Source organism: Amphiura filiformis, chromosome 18, assembly GCF_039555335.1.
Source record: "Amphiura filiformis chromosome 18, Afil_fr2py, whole genome shotgun sequence".
Lineage (NCBI taxonomy): Eukaryota > Metazoa > Echinodermata > Ophiuroidea > Amphilepidida > Amphiuridae > Amphiura > Amphiura filiformis.
Genome location: NC_092645.1, coordinates 11249819 through 11272630, shown reverse-complemented (window position 1 = coordinate 11272630; position 22812 = coordinate 11249819). Strand labels below are relative to the sequence as shown.

Genomic DNA, 22812 nt, shown 5'->3' with positions numbered 1-22812 from the left:
TCGCCTCTGTATTAGCGACCTCTGGGAAGGTCGGGGATCATTTTAATAACACAATACAGTTAGGACGCTGGACAACCGATTTTATTGTTCTGCAAGGCTCATAGTCATTTAATAAGGCAATACAAAGATCGAATTTGGTATTCAAATGAACAACATTTTGGTTACCCTTTCAGTGTAAAATTTTTTTCTCGCCAAATGAAAGTCTAATTTTCATTTTTTCAGTAAATGTCAGGAAAAACTGTAATGCATACCATGTATTTTTTCAAATCTTAGTGTTAAACTTAGTCGTGAAATTCAGTCGTTTAGTGTAAGATTTTCGATTTTGATAGTCTTCAACTTCCCAAAAGCCTTTTTTGGATCAACCTTTTAGCTTTTCAAAGTAATATAGTTCGCTAAAGAAGGATTTTCCCAACTTTCTAACGCACATCACCGTGAGCGATATATCATAGTTTTGTCAGAATTTCCGTTTTGATTCCATAATTTTTGACTACCAGCTAAAATTTTTTCAAATCCACGCGTGAAATCTTAGGCTAATACTAGGCCTAGCATTGTGGATCGATATCTCTGGGTGCCCGGCCTGATACAGTGTTGCCAGAACTTCAATCAAAGAAATTACCTAGTGTTTCAATTGTCATGAAGGTGACTGGGTATAGTGCCTTTTGTTTGTGTTTGTTTGAAATTGCTTAAACCCACCGAAATTCATACTGAATGAAGCAGCCAAAACAATACAAGATTAAACATGGAAGTTTATAACAACCTATTATAATGACCTAAAGGAAAAATTATTTATGGCAACAATGAGCCTTGCATTGTAAGTCATGGTTAAAATGTGTTGAGTACCCACCCCACCCCCATAGGCCTACATAATATTACATACCGGTACCTTATAATATTTATATAGCACGGCTATAGCTATACATTTAGAAAGTAGGTCCTATAGCGCTAAATTATGACAAGTAGGCCTACACAAACCCGAACGCAAGTCTGAAGGGTGTAATGAAAATGCCAACCCGCGATGGGGGGGGTCATTCAAAATTCACCTGGAGATAGGAGGGACAGAAAATTAACATCCCCTCTAATAACACGCGAATTTTTCTAGGTTTGGACAGTGGATTTTCCCATGGACCTCATCCTAGGTATAAAATAAACAAACAAACAAACAATCAGACAAAATGGTTTTCATAATCATGGAATCCATAGCCCCTATAAATTGAAATTGCAGGCTATCACGGGAGCAAATTCCAAAATTCACCTCATTTACCAGAATTGGCGATTTGGGCTACCAAATCGCTGGTCAGGCAATCCTGGTTTTCAATGGAAAAGGGACCTGCTTGACAACAATTGAAATATCGATTATTTCTGCTGGTTGCTCTCGAGATAAAGTACTGAGTGTGACATTTTCGGAGCATGAAGGGAAAAAGGGTAAAATAAAAACGGAAATTCTGACAAAACTATAATATATAGACCCAAACGATGTGCTTTACAGAGGTGGGAAATATCTTCTTTAGCAAACTATATTAGTTTGATACGCTAAAAAATGAATTCCGTAAAAAGCTCACACTAAAAGACAAAATATGATGCTTGAATTTTAACACCAGGATTTAAAAAAAATTTTATATCCAAGCACTATGTCTTTAACTGACATTACTGAAGAAAAAAAATATTGCTTTATATTTGACCGAGAAAATAAATTTCATAGCAAAAGGTGTATCTCTGAATTGTGCTGATTTTAACGTATTGATCGACTTTTAGCGCGATTATGCATTTCTAAAGAATTGGTTGTCCAGCGTCCTAACTGAATACGCTATTTCGATAACAATTAGAGACATGCTAATAACCCGGTCCCTTCTCAAGAATATTCTCCTTGATGATAGTCTAAATCCATGATCAAATAGATGGCATACCATGATAATAAACCCGGATTATGATTAAGTCTCCCTTCCCAAAACTTTTCTTCCCTGGTACCACTTACATTCTGCTTGATACGACAGTCTGAATCCAGTATACTCGATTGATTGATCAGATACGAATCTCATCCAAAGTTTATTGGTATAAAACACCAACGGTTGCTGCTCCCCCACCCCAGTCAATGTACCATGGTGATTTGCGCCCTCATCCGGATTGGTCCCGTAATAGGCCAGGTAATCATGTCCAGATTCCACATGGAAGGTGGTAAATTGAATGCGAAGCATGGATGCATGTGGGACGTTGATATAATAGGTACAGTTGGAATAGGCAGGGTAACGTCTTGGGTAGTTAGGGCTTTTTATAACTCCCGATGGTTCGATGAATGTTCCTTCGCAAGGGGCATCTGAAAATGGTATGGTAAACTTTGTGATCAGTATTCATTATAGAGCATATACCTGTTACTTGGACCCACATGTAGTCAAAATGCTCGTTGGACGAAAGTGTCGGTTATACCCTTTGTGTCGGTAAATCCCATAAGCCTTTATAGGTAGACCCGAGCCGAGATGTCGTCACTTGACGTCACGCAGATGTGCGTGCATCGTTACTGCGCATTTCAAGTGCGCAGTAATGATGTGCGCATTGCCCGGGGCGCATTGGCATGAAACGTCTCCGGTCTATCCGCAAAGGCTTATGGGATTTACCGACAAGGTCAATTATATTGTCTACATGATCACAATTATAGTAACATCATTATACTACCTCAATAAATGTCAAAATATTAATTATGCTATGGCAATACTTATTATCTTAATAACCATTTGTTGATCACTGAAGCGACATGACTGGACGTATGTTGTTTGGGTATGTTGCTCTGGTAAAGGAAATAATACAGTAGTATAACTCTACATTTGTGTTAGACTTTGTTTGATTTCGGATTTTATTTGACAAAGTAATGCATATCTTTTATGATTATGTTTATTGAGTATCGTGCCATTGTGAATCACTTTCCCGTAGTAAAATTTCTCAATATTAATATATTATATTATTTAAAGTTGTATTTCCCAAGAATTACGAACATTTTCATCAGGATGGTTGTTGAAACATGATTGTAGAATTTCCTATTTCTAATCCAATAAAGTAGTACTCACCGTGGACGTTTCGAAGTCTAGCAGACTCCTTTCTCAAGACTATTGTTGTTGTGACAATCTTATGAGCAACCACTATCATCTGCGGTAAACAGAAGATCGTCACAACAACAATAGTGTTGAGAAAGCAGTCTGCTAGACTGTGAAACGTCCACAGTGAGTACTATTTATTGGATTAGAAATTCTACAATCATTTATTTCCCAAGGTTTATTAATCTCCTTTAAAATTAAGGGCCACGCTTACCATGTTGCAACTTGGAATAAGTAAAAACAATGTTTGATTGTGTTTGTGTGGGCTTTTGAAAAATCTTACTGAAACATCTGACACCAGCGTAGTTGTTTGAACCACATCCTTCAACACTGTGCTCAAGTGTGCCCCAGGTACATTCATTCAGATTTGTTGTATCTGGTGGAAAAATATACCACAAAAGTGTTATCATGCAATAAGGTAATGAAAAACTAAACATCCTGGTAAATGAAAAAATCCGACAGGAATTGAAAATATATTTATTCAAAATTGAATTTGAATCAGTCTACCAGATAGGATCATTAGCTTTTATATTTTTGCAATCGCATTATAGTGTATGGTTTCTTCTTATTCAAATCTTGTCAGAAACGCCATTTTGTTGAATTATTATTTATACAGGATGTCTCAAAAGTCTCGATACCTTTTTGAACCGTCATATCTTTCCTAGCATTGTCCGAGGGGAAATCAAAATACATATTTGGAAAGAGTAAATTATTGCAATTATTTGAATACCAAACATGATACATTTTCTTTCGTTAATAAGACAGAATACCTGCATCACACATAAAGTCGGTCAGAATCCATCCGTCATTAGTGGTTGGCTGATCATCTATTCTAACTGCAGTACCATCGCTAAATGCCGATTCTTGACACACCAATCTGGCTTCATTATCTCCCCAATCATAGGCTTTTCCTTCATAACATACTCGAACCCAGTCATTGTAGGCAAGACCATCAAAGGATACATAGCCAGCCTGGACTAGGAGGCCAGATCCATCGTCTACCCGGACATCGGTAATCTCCACTTCCGGTGCATCTATGTAAACATAACATGTAAAATGGGACCTTCAATCACGTAAACTCATCACATAAAAGTGAAATAAAAGAAGAAAACATTGCTATAATCTATGATCAAAATCAAACACCAGTGATTGCTTTCGTTTCTGTTGACGTTAATAGATAGGAGCAAGATACCAAACATGTTCAAGTGGCAGTATCAAAAGCAGGGGCGTAGCCAGCTTTTTTTTATTGAGGGTGGGGGAAATAAAAATCTCGGGAACAAAGATGAAAAAAAATGTGGCCGGTTGTATCACTTTGACCTGGTATTATCAGTGAGATGCATACACATACCGTTCTTTTAGAGAGAATGTACATGAAAAGTTTTCGAGCTTCTATAAGCGTGATACGTTTCTTTCAGAAGGGTAGTTTCTGAAGATGAGATGACAACCTCTCAAAAGCAAAAGGTCCGGAAATACACAGGTTTGGAAATGATGTCACGATTTTCAGGTTTGGTTGCGGCAAGTCTGATTTGGAATAGGTTGCTAAACTCACATCGTTCTTGAATCTAACATTATAATTGCAAGATACATTACATGAATTTGATCGTATCGCCTATAATAACGCCGTACTTTACATACCTGTCGTAGTATCCCAGGAAAACGAGAATCCCGTATCACTTCCTCTTCCGTTTGATTCAAAGATAAACCACACTGAGGTATAAGGCAATGATACCGGATCCGGCGTCGTGTAACCGGTAAACCGACCTATTGCGTTGCTCACGGAAGGTACATCCGATACTCCATAGTAAAGTATATCATATCTATATTCTAAAGCCAGTTCCTTGAAATGTATTGTGATATGCTTAGTACGAGGAATGTCTAGTATGTAGGTACAATTAGCTAATCCAGGATACGCATTTGGATAGTTTGGACTGTTGATGGTACCATTGGTGGAAGTATAACGTATATTACAGGATGGAGCAGCTGTTGTGTAATAAATAAGGATTATGTGTACTTGTCAGTATTTAGTGTCAAATTGCACAACAGTTTATCATATACTAGTAACGTGCATGAGTTACTAATCATAATACACGTGTTTGTCAAACTTTTACAACCGATATGGATTCCTTTTCATATTTGTCATTAACCAGATCATCATCAGTTTCAGTTTCAGTTTTTTATTTTCACCATACAATATTATACAATCCAAATAATGAAGGAAAACATTGGTGGGGAGACCAAAAAGAGCAAGGCTCGAAATGTATGGTCACCCAGAAGTTGCAAATGATGATAATTATAGATTACTACCTTAAATAACTACTAAAACATGACAACTACAAACACGGAACAGGACTGGGTAAGTGCAGAACAGGACCGGACAGGACATGTGCAACTAAACACTAAGGTGAAGGCAGTGATGATGGCATATAGCAAACTTATAAAATAAAAGTTATAAAATAAAACAAACCAATTAAGTTACTGGTAATATGACAACAGATATGACTTATATTTTCTTTTAAATACATACAGTGATTTGGCATTCTTTAACTCTTGTAAAATTGTATTCCAAATCAGAGGACCTTGTCTTCTAATTGTATTTCTTGCTAAATCAGTATTGAAATTATATCGGACGATAAAATCAGGATAATGCATCATAGCTGTGAAAGGACCTATTTTGAATGAAATAATCATCAAAATTAACCTTATTGGAAGCATAATTGTGCATAAATGAACAAAGGGTCAATTTGTGGATGTCATAAATAGTCAAGTATTAAATTCCTAAATAAAGGTGGAGTATGCTCGAGCCAGTGAGAATTCAGCAGATCCTCATAATTCTTTTTGTTTTAGATGGATTGAGTGGAGATTGGTGTTATTTGAATCTGCCCAAATTAAATTGCATCAGATAGGTGGGAAGCACAAGAGTATTGTATAATGAAAACAATGTTTTGGAAGGAGAACTTCAAGGCGATACAAGATACCACAATACTTAGATAAAATATTAACAACATTTGAAGTATGTTTTGACCAAGTTAAAGACTCGTCTAAGAGAACTCCAAGGAACTTTGTTTGGGAAACTCTGGAGATTTTGACTCCGTCAATGAAAATATTTAAATCATTATATACACGATTGCTATACCTGTTTTTAAACATAATGTAATTTGTTTTGTCTACATTTAACGACAACTTATTTGATTTAAACCATACAGAAAGCTTATCTAATTCCTGGTTAACAATAGTTATTAAATCAGGGAGGTTAGCATGTGAAACAATAACATTTGTGTCATCTGCATAGGTTACAAAAGCAAATTTATCAGAAGAAAAAGCAATGTCATTTAGGAAAATGATGAAAAGTAAAGGGCCTAAGACTGAACCCTGGGGCACACCACATGTTATATTACGATATGATGAGTTACATTCATCTAAACAAACATACTGAGTTCTATTGGTAAGGTAACTCTTGAATACTCGAAGGCACTTCCTCTGATACCATTATGATGTAGTTTATCAAGAAGAATGTGATGATCAATCGTGTCGAAGGCCTTCGAGAGGTCCAAGAAGATGCCCATTGTATGTAATCTTTTATCAAGGTTTGTAGCACTCTTATCATAGGCGGTAATGAGTGCCATAAAGAGGAGAGCTTTTTTCTAAACCAAATTGACAATTATGAAGCAAATTATGACATTCAAAAATTTATACAATCTTTTATGAATAATACTTTCAAAAATTTTGGAAAATCACAGGTAAAACAGATATAGGACGATAATTGTTACATAAAGTAGCATCACCAGATTTGTGAATGGGAACGACACGTGCAATTTTAAGTTCATCTGGTACAATACCTGAGCTGATAGACAAATTAAAAACATGACATAAGGGTATTTTAATTAAATCAATAACAATCTTGACAATGTCTGGTTTAACGTCATCAAAACCACTGCTAGTACCAGCTTTAAATGAAGAACAAATATCAACGACTTCCTCAACATCAGTTGGAGATAAGAAAAGAGAGTGCATAGGTGATGGAACTGAATTGAGAAAATCATTGCATTTTGTTGGAGTTGAAGGAATATTACTAGCTAAATTGGGACCAACATTAACAAGTAATCATTTAAACCATCAGCAATTTGCTGTGAATCGGAAACAATAGAACCATTAATGACAAAAGAATCAGACAATGGCTTCTTCCTTCTATTACCTAAAAGATCATTCAAGACACCCCAAGTCTTTTTAAGATCACGTTTGTGGACATCAAGTAAGTTACAGTAATCATGCGCGTACGCAGGAATTTCTAAAGGGGGGTGTGATGATAAAAAAGTAACAAAATAAAGAAATGACCGCGTCGCAGGGGGGTGTCTGAGGGGGATGTGCCCCCCTCAGAATTTTGAAAATTTTGCAAAATGAAGACCTAATTGAAGCGATTTGGTGGACAATTTTGGCACTATTAGTGTGTAAAATTTTAATTTGAAAAAGCCAACAATTTGTGAAATGACGGTCCATGAAGCCTTTTATGAACAAGTTTTCCCTACAGTTGTAGGCCTATTTAGTGTTAAACACAAATTGGTAAATGTCAAAAGCAGAAGCCAAAATGGCTACTTGTTTATCCACTACACAGAATGCGCCCCCCCCCCTTCAGAATTAAGAAACTTTGCAAAATGAAGACCTAATTGATGCGATTTGGGGGACCATTTTGGCACCGTAGTGTGTAAAATTTTAGTTTGAAAAAGCCGAAAATTGGTGAAATAACGGTCCATGAAGCCTTTCGTGAACAAGAGTTTTCCCTCCTGCAGAAGTTGGAAAATTTTGCAAAATGAAGGTCCGATTGAAGCCATTTGGTGCATAATTTTTACACTATTTAAATCATTGCTTCAAACAGAAAAAAGGGCCCGAACTCAATTTGCACAATTAAAACCTTTGCGTACGTACGTTGCCGGGGTAGGGGTGTGACGATATGGAAAGGTGTTGGTGTTAAATGTAGGCCCTATATCCATGTTAATTAACAATTAAATGGGGTGTGTGTGGAGGGTGTTAACATTAATCGACATATTTACACGTTGCCGGTCAGTCAATACATTTATAGGGAGAGAAAAATTTGAGTGGGGTAGTTAAATATCTATAGGCCTATGATAATTTGATATTATGTCCCCTATGCCATGCTTTTCCTCAATCCTCATAAAAATTCTCTTTTCTCTCTTTCTTTGCCTTTTCTCCAAATTTTTAATTTTTGGACAAACCCAAGGGGGGTGTTTCACACACGTAACACCCCCCTGCGTACGCCAATGACAGTAATACTGCTTTTTAGATGCACGAATAACAGAGGTCAGTTTGTTCTTATAATCTGACAAGGCACGCTTGTTAGAAGCAGTTGGTGATGATCTATACTTTCGGTAGAGTTTGTCCTTTCTGCTGATAGACCTAAGAATTTTGGTGATCCATGGTTTATGAGGAATGCCTTTAGCCCGAAGATAAAATTTGCGCTTAACAGGAAAAAGAGCGATTGTACAAATCATTGAATCTTGTAACAAAATCGGAATAGGCTTTTGTAGGTGAAACATCATTCATAATTTTATCCCAATCTGTGAGCTGAAGATGATTCTTAAAGCAATTAATATTATCTTGATTAAATGTACGACAATTGATAAATTTAGGACTATGTTTATGTAAATCAATAGCACCAGTAACTTGAAATACGGGATAGTGATCGGTAATGTTATTAACAAAAATACCCGACTTAATCTGCTTACTAAGAACATTTGTGAATATGTTGTCAAGAATACTCGCTGAGTTATTAACAATACGTGTAGGACGGTCTATAAGTGGAAACATATCATGAGAATAAAAATTATTGACAAATTCATTAACCTTGTTGTCGGTGTCATAATGAAGAATATCAAGATTGAAGTCACCAGAGATGTAACACAATTTATTTTCAAGTGAAATACGATCGAGACAGTTAGACAAATCAGAATTAAAAGAATCAACATTAGTACGATGGGCACGGTAAACATTACCAACAATGATGTTTTTGGATTGTGGAGAAATGATTTCAACAAAATGGATTCAGAATGATCAATATCATTACGATCGGCTTTAATCAAATTGAAATCGGGTCTGGCTTTAAAAGATAATGTATCATGAACATAAAGAGCAGCCCCGCCACTTCTCCTACCTTGACGAGGATACTTATCAAATTATAATTGGAAATGTCAATCAGGTTTGAATGATCCTCCTTGAACCAGGTCTCGGACAGGGCAATAATCGAAAAGGTGAAATTCAAATTTGAAATAAATGCATTGATAAAATCCTGGTTCTTGTTAAAACTACGTACATTTAAATGCAAAATAGAAAACCCAGCTTTAAACGACAAGTTAAAGTCAGATGAAGGATCAAACACATAGTTGCAAGAATTTAAAATGCCAAGGTTTTGAAGGTAATCATGATTTGTCATTAATACCAACTTCAAATAAGAAAGGATTGAATTTTAAATCTAACATCTTATTATAATCATAAGATTATTGAAATAACGAATAGTAAACAAAATTCACCATCATCAGGAATGTGATTAAATGGGAAAATATCACCAGAGCATTTGTAACAGAACCAATTGTCGTCTTCAAGATTACCATAAACACATCTTTATGATACATAGCTTCACAGAACTTACATTGAATATTGCAATTCACCTTATAAATACATTATTACATTGATTACACTCATTCCATCACACTACCAACATATAACAAAGAAACACAAGAAACAAAGAAAAAAATATACACGAAGAAAATCGAAAAATCTAAACAAGAATATGAGGCGCCCTAATAAGAGAATAAATATATGCAAAAAATAAAATGGAGGCGGGTCAGGGACACGGCCAGCACAAAAAAAAAAGTGATTATTTCCTTATGGACATAAGAACATAAAAGAGATGAATAAAACATGTTAGTGGGAAATGGAAAAGAAACTCAACAAATGGTGATGAAAAATGACTAAACATACTAAAGGCTGGACAATTAATGATCATGAAAACATATGTCTCAAGCAAACAATGTGTGAAACCAGATTTGTTGAAGTAAACCTTATATAATCCAGGTTGATACAGAATCATATTAACTGAAAGATAATTTAATTTACAACTGCTACGGAACTTTTTTTTGAAAAACAGTGATTATATCGGTGACTATTGTAGGCAGAGGTTGACCTCTAACGTTTCTGAAACAGCATGTTAATTTATCATCAAAAAATCATCATCATCATCATCATCATCATCATCATCATCATCATCATCATCATCATCATCACCACCACCATCATTATCATCATCATCATCCATCATCATCACCATCATCCATCATCATCATCATCATCATCATCATCATCATCATCATCATCATCATCATCATCATCATCAATCATCATCATCATCATCATCATCATCATCATCACATCATCATTATCATCATCATCATCATCATCATCATCATCATCATCATCATCATCATCATCATCATCATCATCATCATCATCATTATTATTATTATCATCATCATCATCATCATCATCATCATCATCATCCTAATCATCATCCTAATCACCATCATAAACATCATCCTAATCATCGTAATCATCATCCTAATCATCATCCTAATCACCATCCTAATCATCCTAATCATCATCCTAATCATCATCCTAATCATCATCCTAATCATCATCCTAATCACCATCCTAATCATCCTAATCATCATCCTAATCATCATCATCATCCTAATCATCATCCTAATCATCATCCTAAACATCATCCTAAACATCATCATCACCTTCTTCATCATCATCAGCAGCAACAATATCACTATCGTCAGAATTTTCATTGTCGTCGTTAAAGATCCAAAAATAAATTTCAATCAAAATCTTGTTCTACTTATTTTGTAGATTTAAAATGATGTTCATAACTTCAAGTTCAGTCAAACTTTAGGGTAGGACGGACATTAGAATTTGTTAATACAAACCAATGGCTTCCCACATGAAAGCAAATCCATGGTAATTCAGCGAACCGTCTGTCGTAAACTCAAACCACATTGAGTCCGTCATAAGTTCTATTGGATCTGGTATCAACGATCCCGACAATTCGGTGGTTTCAGTCCCATTATCTACTCCATACGTCAGAATATCATAGTCAGCCTCCAAATCAAACTCCTGGAATATAATCCTGATCCTATTGGCCCAATTGACGTGTATCCTATAGGTGCAGTAAAGGTCATTTGGGTATCGGTTGGGAAAGTTAGGGCTCTCTATAAGCCCTGATCTAGTTGTAAATGTGTGTCCGCAACTTGTAGTTTCTACAGAAAATGAGAGGGTCAAAACTCAAATAAATGCAATCACAGCGAAATATTAAACCGATAATCATATATGGCTGGAGTCGAACCTGTATTTTACAGGATGGAGTGCCCATCTCTCTTTCGTTAGAGATTAGCCAGACTCCACCGAGAAATGTTGCGGTGTGAGGATCGCCACACCTCCGCCACAGCGAGTTTGTTACCTTCTCAGCATTTAAGAATGCCGGTACCCATTTATACACCTGGATGGAGAAGAGTAATCGAGATAAAGTGCCTTACTCAAGGGCACAACCCGCAACCTTCCGATTATGAGTCGGGAGCCTGTTCCGCTTAGAGCCACCGTGATCCCCATCATTATGATCCCGGAGTAAACATATCTAGTAACATGACTATCCGGCTCTGTAGTTAAATAAGCTTATATATACTAAAAATGGTCTCTAGGTCAATGATTATGAAGATATATAATAATGAAAATAGAAATTTAAACAACAAACAACCCCCCCCCCAAAAAAAAAACAAAACCCACAAATATGTCTAATAGTAAGCGACCAACACACGCTGAAACAATACTTCCAAACGTACCTAATACAGCTTCCCATGTCAAAGCAAATCCAATATCAGATACGGTTAGATCCGTTGTAAAATGCACCCAGGCATAGTTACCAACAACGTTGACCTGATAGGGTATATCGGTGCCGGAATAATAATCCACTCCATGTGGTATACCTTGGGTACTATTCCCGAAATACACCTTATCGTGGTTTTCTTCTACGGAGAATTGTCTTGGGTAGAAAGTGATGCTGAGTGCTTCGGGGATGGTGAAATAGAAGGTACAATTTGCCAGGTGAGGGTAATTGTTGGGGTAGTTTGGACTGGTGAAGTTACCAGACTCAGCTGTGAATCTGTGACTGCAACTCTCGTCTGTAACACATTGAATTGGTTAAGAATATGAGTGTCATAAACTGATTTGTATCAATCATTCATACATTTGATTAACTAATCAATTAATTAATTTATTTATTAACTAATTCGTTATTTTTTTAAATTATTTTATTCATTCGTTCATTCATTCATTCATTCATTCATTCATTCATTCATTCATTCATTCATTCATTCATTCATTCATTCATTCACTTATTATAACAATAATAGAATACATAATATAAAAAATATCATAAAACCAATACCCTAAATGTTCGCCTAATGGCGCCTTGGGGGTAAATTTCATGTACAAATAGAGAGCCCCTCCTCTAAAAATCCCAATAAAATTAAGGCTGTGCCTTTATGTGAGAGTGAGTGAAGTACAGGAAATGCCAATGGGAGGCCTGAAAGTCTGTGATCCTAAATACTCGCTGGACATGACAGCATGTTATCACTTCAATGAATCACCAACAACAAGCTGGCATATCCCGACATGAATTAACTAAAGAAATAAAATTTTGCATGCCTATTTTTTTTGACGACCTTCGGGCTTTTTGAGTAGATTGACTACTCGAAACCAGATAGTGAAGACTACGATGACTATGGCAGGTGCCATATTGCACGAATAAACTAAGTTTAGTCATAAAAGCAGATGGTGCAGAAAAAGCAACTTATTATAAATGAATACCTGAATACAAAACCCACCCAAGTCCATACTTTGGCCAAATTGAGTTAAGCATGGAAAATTGATGCGTATACATAGGCATATCATATGCATAAAAGAACAACACAAATCCACCCTCTCCGTGCGTCTATTAAGCATGTTCACAAAAACCACCCCTCACGAAGTCCCCGAAATGGTAATCATCATACCTAATACAGTGAAACCCACTCATTTGCATGTAAAACTTCACCTATTTACCGGGTAATCTATCTAACTGAAGGAATTAAAATGATATAGTTTTTTTTAGTTTTCTCAATATCACTTTCCATTGACTTGGGTGGGTTTTGTATTCATGTATGAAGATATAATCACCCAAAACAGAAAATGATACACCATTTTACCACTTAAAGATATTTCTTTGCGCCAGCGGCTCACCAGGGCCACTGGGTGGGGTAAAAGTTTCAAATCGCCCCGCCCCGCTGATCCGCTACTAAAATGATTTTACCGGGACAAATTGACCCGAGCTGCGTAAAGATTGCAAGTTAAACACTAAAATGGCTACAATTCAGATCAATCATAGGTCAATTGTGCCCTAAAACGGGGCACAAGGAAATTACAACTTTTGATCCATTTTGTCCTCGTATTTTGAGCAAGCTTGTTCCGTTTCGTATGCGGCTGGCTTGCGCGAGAAATGCCAGCGGGTAGGGGCAATTGGTAACAAGAAATGTGATTTGAGTGGTATTCAAAAAATATCTGAAAACAACTTACAAGATGCTTTCCATGATATATTAAAACCCGGGTATTCGACTGAGCTATCAGTAGTAAATCTCATCCACAGTGTGTTGGAATAAAATTCCAGTGGTGCTTGCTGACCCAACCCAGTCAATGTACCGTGGTTTACACTGTCTATATCGGTAGGTTGATACTGGGTATACTGCACTCTGTCGTGATTATACTCGAGTTGAAATACGTGGAAGGTGAAGACAAGTCTTGTTGCGCCTGTTACATTGACGAAATATGTGCAATTCGCTGAATTGGGATATAAGTCTGGATAGCCAGGGCTATAGAGGAAACCAGATGGACTGGTAAAGTTGCCACCGCATGGAGAGTCTGTGAAATACGATGTATAATATTATAAAATATTAGCGGATTAGGAAAATACCACATACCGCTGAGGCACCATGTTCGCTTCGGTCCTAAAGCGCTAACGGTAGAAATAGCCATCGGTATACATATCGTGACACCGGTAACGTTATAGGATAAAACTGAATGTGCCGCCTTTAGCGTTCCCCGAGTAAAGGTGTGTCATTTACTCAGGGTGATATGCTCTATCGCATTGAAACTGTTATGTAATTTGTTTGAATATTTCCTATAAGTCCAATATAACACTAAAAGAAACGGAATTTTTATAAAAATCCAGCCGTGTGGAACGTAACGAAGAGAATGCAAAGTGTGTTACAATAATGTTTGCCATTTCCTGTGTTTGTATTATGTATGTCTATTATAGGTACATGTATGTGTGTGAAGCTGTGCGGAATGGAATGTTTACGCGCCATCTGCTCATTAAAGCATTTTTCACTCTGATGTGGTAGTGACGTCAGTGCGGAATTCATTGGACGCAGCTACAAATTGCTAGCGTTCGCTCAAAGCGCTGGCGTACAGGCGCACGCGCCTAAAACGCCTCATAGATTCCCTCACAAAACAACTGCCTCAACGCTTTAATGTCACTGCCACATTAGGGTTGAAAATGCATCACGGCGTAGTCATTACTTACTAAAACACTTAACTCCTGCATATCTTCTTGAGCCACAACCATCTACGCTGTGTATTACACTATCCCAGTTGCAGTCAGTAAGCGAAACTGAATCTATACCACAACACAAAGTGAAGAAGTATAATAATGCAAAATAAATGAGTACATATAAATAAACAAACAAACACATATAAAAAGTAGATAAATAAAGTTTTACTATACTGCAATCCAGAGTGGGAGCACTCTATCATAGTATTAAATAACAAGGCAAGTAAAGAAACCATTATTTGTATGATTGATTTGCTTAGCCTAAAAAATAATACTATGTTTCAAAGCAATTGGCAGTTTAAAAACGAATGCGGAATGCGGAATAAATAAAATATGAATTTGTCGTTTCAGCTGAAATAGACGCGTTATGAAAACCGAACATGCGCTTGCGCTTTGAGACATGGTATTTTTAGCTTTGCTTTCAGAATTGGGACACTGAAATATCTAACATCATTCTGTGAATTTCTAATACACCAGTATTTATTCATATTTACATCAAAAGTTACTAAGATTGAGATGAATGCAATAATTTTTTTATGCAAGAACCCGTGCTTTCAAAATCAAGGAAGAGAATCGTACCCCAATGTTTACTAAGTTTAAATAAACTTAAATTGCGGCTATATGCTACTGATACAAAACCCGAATATTACTCACTGTACTATTTTTAAAACACTTTCTTTGGGAAGATGGTGTTGTGAAGAAACTTAGAATGGGTTAGATTATGAGATGATTACACAATAGCCTTTGTTTTCAAAACCAGTAAACCGAATCTGACGAAAATTTGACAAAAGTAATTAAACTTTTGCCTATACCCTGACATGGATATTGAAACACGATGGACAGACAAATGTAAATTGAGTGTTTGGAAACAGTAAAGAGATTGACTACCAATAAAAACCACTAGGCATAATACATTATGTTCTTACCAACTGGGCATACGAAGTTATCCAAAATATAACCGTTGGAATCCCATTCATCAAACGCAACAGCTGTCCCATTTTCAAAACCCAAGTACATACAAACCACGGCTGCTTCCACGTCACTCCATGTATGTCCATCATCCTCGTAGCAAACATGTGCCCAACTTTCGCGTAATATGCCTTCTAGGTGTTCCATTGTCACATACCCCATTTCGTCATTATATCCTTGTTCACCATTGATACGGACACCAGTTATACTGCTCTCGGGCGTCTGTTTAAGTTATGAAAAGAACATTGATCATTAACTTGGCACCTGGTTTATGCCAGATAGGCCATCCTGCTTATGTATTGTGAGTATCCAGTATGATAGCAAATAGCATGTGGTTAATTGTTTTATGTTCACGAGAGGGACACTGTGCTGGTTACTCACGTTAATGATCAATATCCAACTACTATAGATATCGCAATAATGATAGTAAGCCGAAACATGGGATTGATAGAATCGACTTTCGGGAAAGTCGAAGAGCATACGCTACAAATCTTTGCAGCAGGGAGTTTATGGAATTTTGTTCGAGTAACCTGAGTAAATCCTTTTTAGGATTTAAACATTACATTCAGACGAAGTAGGGCCTAAGCCCTAAATAAATCAAGCATAATAATGAACATCATTAGTGCTATCGAAAAATTAAAACGACATGAGCACTATGTAAAGTGTCAGGGTCGATAGAACATGGAAGTAAACTACTTGTACTGCCATGGATGGAAGGAGCCATCGGTTCATATCGGGACCATTTGTCGTATCCCACGTCAAGGCAAATCGAATTAAACTTGGTGTCTTAGGTAGCGAACGAACCTTTTGTCGTATCCCACGTCAAGGCAAATCCCAAATCACTACCTGCTCCATTCGTTTGGAAAATAAACCACAATGATGACGTCCTCAGTGAAAATGCACTTGGTGCGAAATAACCAGTAAACGAGCCTATCGCCGCGTCAACACGTGGTTGTTCTCCGATGCCAAAATAGAGGAGATCATTTCCAAACTCCAAAGCGAAGTCATGTAAAATAATCGTTATATGACTAGCACTAGCAACGTTGATAATGTACGAGCAATTACTGAATCCCGGATAAGGTCGTGGATAGTTAGGGCTGGTGATGTTACCTACTGGTAGATTGTAGTAACCATGACAGTCGGCGCTATCTATTAAATATGAATACAAAAAATGACCAATTATTGATCTTTACGAGATCTGCAACGACTGGACGAGAAACAACGTGAAAATGGTAACCATGTAATATTCCCTGGGCTTCTACCGTATCAAATCGGTAGATGTGGCATTTAAAAGGGCATTTCGTGATCCACAGCCTCATCCCCCCACTTTTCTGAAAACAAGTTGAGATTTTTATACCACTGGAAACCTCTGCCTACATAATGTTTATTTACAAAATATTTCTTGCAGATTAATCCGTTTAGCAAAGATATCGTGAAATTTGAATTTCGTTCTGGTGCACCAGAACCAAATTACAACGCATTGTCTATGGAGCAGTGTAATACACATAATCATGCATAACTCGCAAACGCAAAATCGGAATCAACTGAAATTTTGGGAATAAGCTTTTTCGTAGATATGTACTGAAAATGTCATAAAAAGAGGATGCTAGGATCACGAAATACTCCTTTAAGACACCAATATCGGTTAAACCTTCATTATGAAGAAACATGTGACTTACTCCTTTATTATGAAGGGTTATGTTTAGAGTTAGGGTTAGGGGTCAGATATTATATTTGCATATGTTCCTTCATAATGAAGGATAAACCGAAATATCACCATATGCTAATTAGGGTCAGGGGTTAGGGGTTAGATTAGGGGTTAAGGTTATGGGTTAGATCTAGAGGTCATTTGTCTTAAATGCCACATTTGCCATCAAATCCATGTGAATTTACAATCGGATCACTCTCGAGGACACATATTTGTGAAATATTTACTTTATGCCTCATCACCCATCAAAAAGACTTCGATTGAAAAATAGATTTTGAATTCAAATTAAAATTTCATAATGACTGTGTTTTATAATGTATCACATAATGATAAATAGCGAATTGTATAATAATAAGTACGGGCGTCATTATTATTTTATAGTAAAAAGACGTGTTTGCCATGGTTTGATGTATGATGCAATATTGAGTAGGTAATCTTTGAGTATTATATATTTAGACAAACAAATAAATAAATAAATAAATAAATAAATAAAAAAAATAAAAAAAATAAATAAATAAAAAATAAAAAAAAAAAAACAACAGGTAAATCAATTTACTTACTGATGGCTGTCCAAGTGAACTGGAAACCGTAATTGTTTACACTACCATCACTTGTGAAATGAAACCATAGAGAGTTTGTCACCAGTTCTATAGCGTCTGGAGTGAAGCTTCCAGTTAAAGATACTTCCCCTTCTGTCGTAGGTTGAGTGCCAATGCCGTAGTAGAGGAAGTCGTATCCAACCTTAATGACATTTTGTTGAAATGAACAGATAAGTATGGATCGTATTAAAAACGTATGTATTCAAATAAATCTAGATTAAAAACAAAATAGAAAAAATCTGTCGGACAACCAAATCCAAACATAAAAAGCTGGCATAGTGGTTTATTCAGGAACGTATTAAAGGAAGCTGAAAGAGATGCAGTGGGCTATTCGATTTGAAATCCATACACCTCATATGTGCTTACTATCGAGCGCTTTTAAAACATGCAAACATGAAGAGCCCCATCCACAAAAGTGTAAAGGGTTTTGAGCTAATCATCGATACACATAGTTATATACGAACAAGTAAACCTGCAAATGTGTGTTTCGACCCCATTAGCTCAGTTGGTAAAGCGCCGGACTTTGGTACAATTTCATGTTTTCAAAATCGCTCGATAGTAAGCACATATGCTAACTATCGAGTTTTACGGTATAGCTATGGAAGACATCACCTCAATCTTCCACACAGGAATGTGAATTTCTAATGGAAGCTACCTGAATGGGTAACGCCATTTGAAATCTACAACCCATGTGTGGGAGATTAGGGCCATGTCGTCCATAACGGGGACGTTACTAATAATCACGTATTATATTTCCATTTACAAATCTTGATAAATTATACCGTAAAAACTCGATAGTTAGCATATTATGTGTTCATTATCGAGCGCCTCTGAAAACATGAAATTGTACCAAAGTCTGGCGCTTTACCAACTGAGCCAATGGGGTTGAGACACACATTTGCAGGTTTGCTTGTTCGTATATAACTATGCTCAAAACCCTTTACACTTTTGTGGATGGGGCTCTTCATGTTTGCATGTTTTAAACGCGCTCGGTATGGCATTAACATTATTTAGCCCCCACTTTACCCAATGTTGAAATGACTGGCTACCCAGCAAACACAAAACGTTTTCGACATCATTCGCAAAAGGTTATAAAAGGTTGTCAGAAAACGTTTAAATGTCGAGTTATATAAAAGGTATATTAAGGGTATAAAACGTTTTCATAACATTAAAAGACATTTTTTGATAATCAACTGCTGAGCAAACACATTTTTTTTTACAGAAAACGTTTAAAATGTCGGGTTATATAAAGGGTATAAAAACGTTTTTATAACATTCCAAAAACATTTTTGAAAACTTGATACAAAACGTTCTAGACAGAATGTTATTTTGGGGTTGAAAAAATATTTTGCGAAAAATGTTTGCACAAAATACTTGCAATAACGTTTTAAAAACGTTTTCATGACCTTTATATAATCCGACATTTAAATGTTATTAAAACGTTTAAAAAAATACATTTTAAGAACATTTGGAAACAATGTTTGCAAAAATAGTTTACAATAACATTTTGAAAACATTTTAAAAATATTGTTGTAGTGTGTTTTATACCAAATGTTTTAAAACGTTTTCATGACCTTTATATAACCTGACATTTTAATGTTATTAAAACGTTTTTACCTAAACCAAAAGCCAAAATACAACTTATTTAAAACGTTTTGTGTTTGCTGGGTATTCCCATATTTAACATACCTCTAAATCGAATGAAAGGAAACTGATGGCAATCCTGTCTGCTGACGGCACACTTATTACATAAACACAATCTGCATCACTTGGATGCCTGCCAGGGTAATTTGGACTTCTGATAACTCCTGATCGACTTGTGAAATTCTGACCACATGGAGTACCCTCCAAGGTTTCTGTTGAGGAAAAGGATTAACGTGTCCTTTATGTGTAACTCTAAATCTGTAATTTCTTCGTATTGTTATTATATCGTGTTTTGTCTACTTTGTTATAAAAAATGACATGACTGCAATTTATTCCCGTATATCAACTACTGAATATTTTTTGAGATGTATCCTTTCTGAGATGTAGAAAGATTATGTTCCACTTTTAACAGGAAATAAAGTGTTCCGCTTATCTTTATTGGAAATTATAAATGAGTATGCAACACAGTCAATGGCACCCATTACGGACATTTACGGTTACTGTTTACAGGACACACGGTTGTTTGATGGCCTGTAAAACTGAGTCATTTTAAAGAAAAGTTGAACAATGATGGCGCTATTTATATATATATATCTTGTAAATCTTATTTGCATCTTTGCAAGGGGTAGGCATTCGTAAAATGGTATGAGAACATCAGTAAACAGACTAACAAATGACAAGGGTATTTTCAAAAACTTTTATCATGAAATGTAAGGTATAACTCATATTATTTGGCTAATTTAAATTTAAAATATATGTAAATAGCGCACTTAATGAATGACCAGTTTATAGAATTAAAATTACCACACGAAGCAGAAAAAGATGAATAATTTGATAGAGAAACGAATATGTATGTTAAAAATTGCTACAAAATATATGTGTATATACAGTTTATTAGTGTGATAGTTGTTGGTATTATTCAGGTCTAGAATTGAACATTATAATAAAAAAATTTTAAAAATAAAATCAATGATCACAACAAACAACCGTGCAATCACCGTTAATCGACAGCGTATCTTAGTTCATAAAGTAGTTCATTCAATGACCCCAAACCATTTCATAATGGTTAAACATATCTGTCTACAAAATTGCCTAGGAGAGTCTAAAATTATCTAGAACTCCACATGTACACGAAATGCCATTTATGGACATTATTTTGTGGACATGTATTGACCTGTATAGACATGTACGGATACTTCTGGACGTTTATGGGCATTGGATATGCATGGCCTGTGGATATTTATAGACATTTATTGATATTAATGGATGTGCAAAATAAACGTTTCAGGGTTTTGGTTGTTCTTAGTGTTAAATTTTCCATAAAATTAGTCACATAGACAGTCTGCCTTTCAGAAAAATTCTGAAAATCACATCGTTCTTTCTTTTATTATAAAATAACTATACCTGACGATTTACTTTAATTAAAAATCTTCCCGCAATTTGTAAGAAGATGGATTGTATCCCTGAGCAACAAATCAGCAGCCGATTAGGGAAAATTATTAAATGGTGTTCAGTATGATAATAAACGTACGTAAGCGTTTTTAAACTTGATACTATCTACTCCAAGTCCAGTGACACCTCATGCACATTGTCCTAGGTAGGATTAGGCCAATGTTTACTGAAGGGGCATGAAAACAGGCTGCAGACCTGTTATATTGATTTTTTAAAGTAAAATTAAAGTCAGTGTCCACACGGTCGGACATAAGTGATTTATTACCGGTAATAAGTGACTTATTACCGGTAAGAGTGACTTATGTCCGACCGCGTGAACACGACTTAAAGTGCAGAGAAATTAATGAGGTGTCACTGGAGCTGAAATAGATAATAATATAAGTCGGGTCCACACGGACGGACATAAGTCACTTATTAGAGGTAATAAGTCACTTATTACCGGTAATAAGTCACTTAATGTATGCCCGTATGGACACGACTTTAGATGTATCTTTCAAAACCAAAGAGTACCCTTTCAATTTCAAAAAGAAAGAAAAAAAAAGGAAAAAAAAGAAAGAAAAAAAAGGAAAAAAAAAAGAAAGAAAGAAAAGAAACTAACCAGTACGTGCTTGCCATGATATATAAAATCCTCGTTCACTTATTGTAATATCAGAGGTAAACACGAACCAGGCATATCCACTGTTTATCACCAAAGATGACCACACATTCGATCCCGTCAAATGTTGACCACCTTCAATTAATACGTCAATTGAACATCTGTTCCGTTCCCATAAAACAGGAAATCGATATCTCTTTCCGTGGAAAAGGTTTCAATAGTGAACTCAATTTGACTTGCGTTGGCTATGCTGAATAAGTAGACACAGTTGGCAAGGTTTGGGTAGTTATTGGGATAATAAGGACTACTGAAGTTTCCTTCCATACTGGTGAAATGCTGTTTACATTCAGTGTCTGCAAAGAAAATAGTGTCAAAATCGTCATTACTGGAGCATTTGGCTTGCCATAGAAGTGTGACGTCACTTTCGGCCATTTTAATCAAATAACTCACGTGGTAACCCAGACAATAATTATTGCAAAACGGATTTGCACCCATGACAATAAAGGGAAACACAACCGTACTGATTTACCAGTATTTCCACACAAGATCACGAACATCTGAAGGTGCATGACTATTAAAATCAATTCTTTTGTTGCGATTTCGGCATTCCTACATGCGGACGAAATAAAGATGACTACAATGGGTTATTCAAGTTGAAATCCATGATGCACTTCCATGTAAGACATGACATTAATCTCCCATACACGGAGTGTCAATTGCAAAATGTTGTAACCTGAATGGGTCACTCCATTTGAAATATGCACCCATTTTATTCGGAAGAATAAGCTCCTGTCGTCCATAGGTTGTATGGATTTCAACTGTAACTGGCATAGCCCAAATTGTCATGATATAACCCGTGAAATATGCCCTAATGCAACTCGCCGTATCAGGGTAACGACCATTTCAAACGGGTTTGGACTGAACAAAATTCGATTACCACAAATTGCCCCTATAGACAGTATAACGACAGGTCTACCGTTTGTAGTCATCGGGTTTTCGCGAGTATGAGAAAATCATAACGTCTTAATGGATGGATTTCTCTATCTCGATCT

General features: G+C 36.1%; 2 protein-coding genes across 2 annotated transcripts in view; both read right to left on the bottom strand.

The window, feature by feature from the left end:
* The window catches only part of LOC140138967 (scavenger receptor cysteine-rich domain-containing protein DMBT1-like), a 16666-nt gene extending 691 nt beyond the window's left edge, over positions 1-15975 (bottom strand). The window contains exons 1-9 of the mRNA XM_072160748.1: positions 15720-15975; positions 14767-14859; positions 13761-14102; positions 11990-12328; positions 11081-11410; positions 4719-5063; positions 3854-4117; positions 3367-3459; positions 1973-2311 (exon numbers count right to left, since the gene is read on the bottom strand). Coding sequence (XP_072016849.1) covers positions 1973-2311; positions 3367-3459; positions 3854-4117; positions 4719-5063; positions 11081-11410; positions 11990-12328; positions 13761-14102; positions 14767-14859; positions 15720-15924 — 2350 coding nt within the window. The 5' untranslated portion in view covers positions 15925-15975. The remainder of the gene's footprint in view (positions 1-1972; positions 2312-3366; positions 3460-3853; positions 4118-4718; positions 5064-11080; positions 11411-11989; positions 12329-13760; positions 14103-14766; positions 14860-15719) is intronic.
* Positions 15976-16549: 574 nt separating this feature from the next.
* LOC140138966 (scavenger receptor cysteine-rich domain-containing protein DMBT1-like) overlaps positions 16550-22812 on the bottom strand; it is a 10970-nt gene continuing 4707 nt past the window's right edge. Inside the window, exons 6-10 of the mRNA XM_072160747.1 lie at positions 22001-22113; positions 21764-21956; positions 19759-19925; positions 18031-18211; positions 16550-16911 (exon numbers count right to left, since the gene is read on the bottom strand). Of these exons, the coding sequence (XP_072016848.1) occupies positions 16550-16911; positions 18031-18211; positions 19759-19925; positions 21764-21956; positions 22001-22113 (1016 nt within the window). The remainder of the gene's footprint in view (positions 16912-18030; positions 18212-19758; positions 19926-21763; positions 21957-22000; positions 22114-22812) is intronic.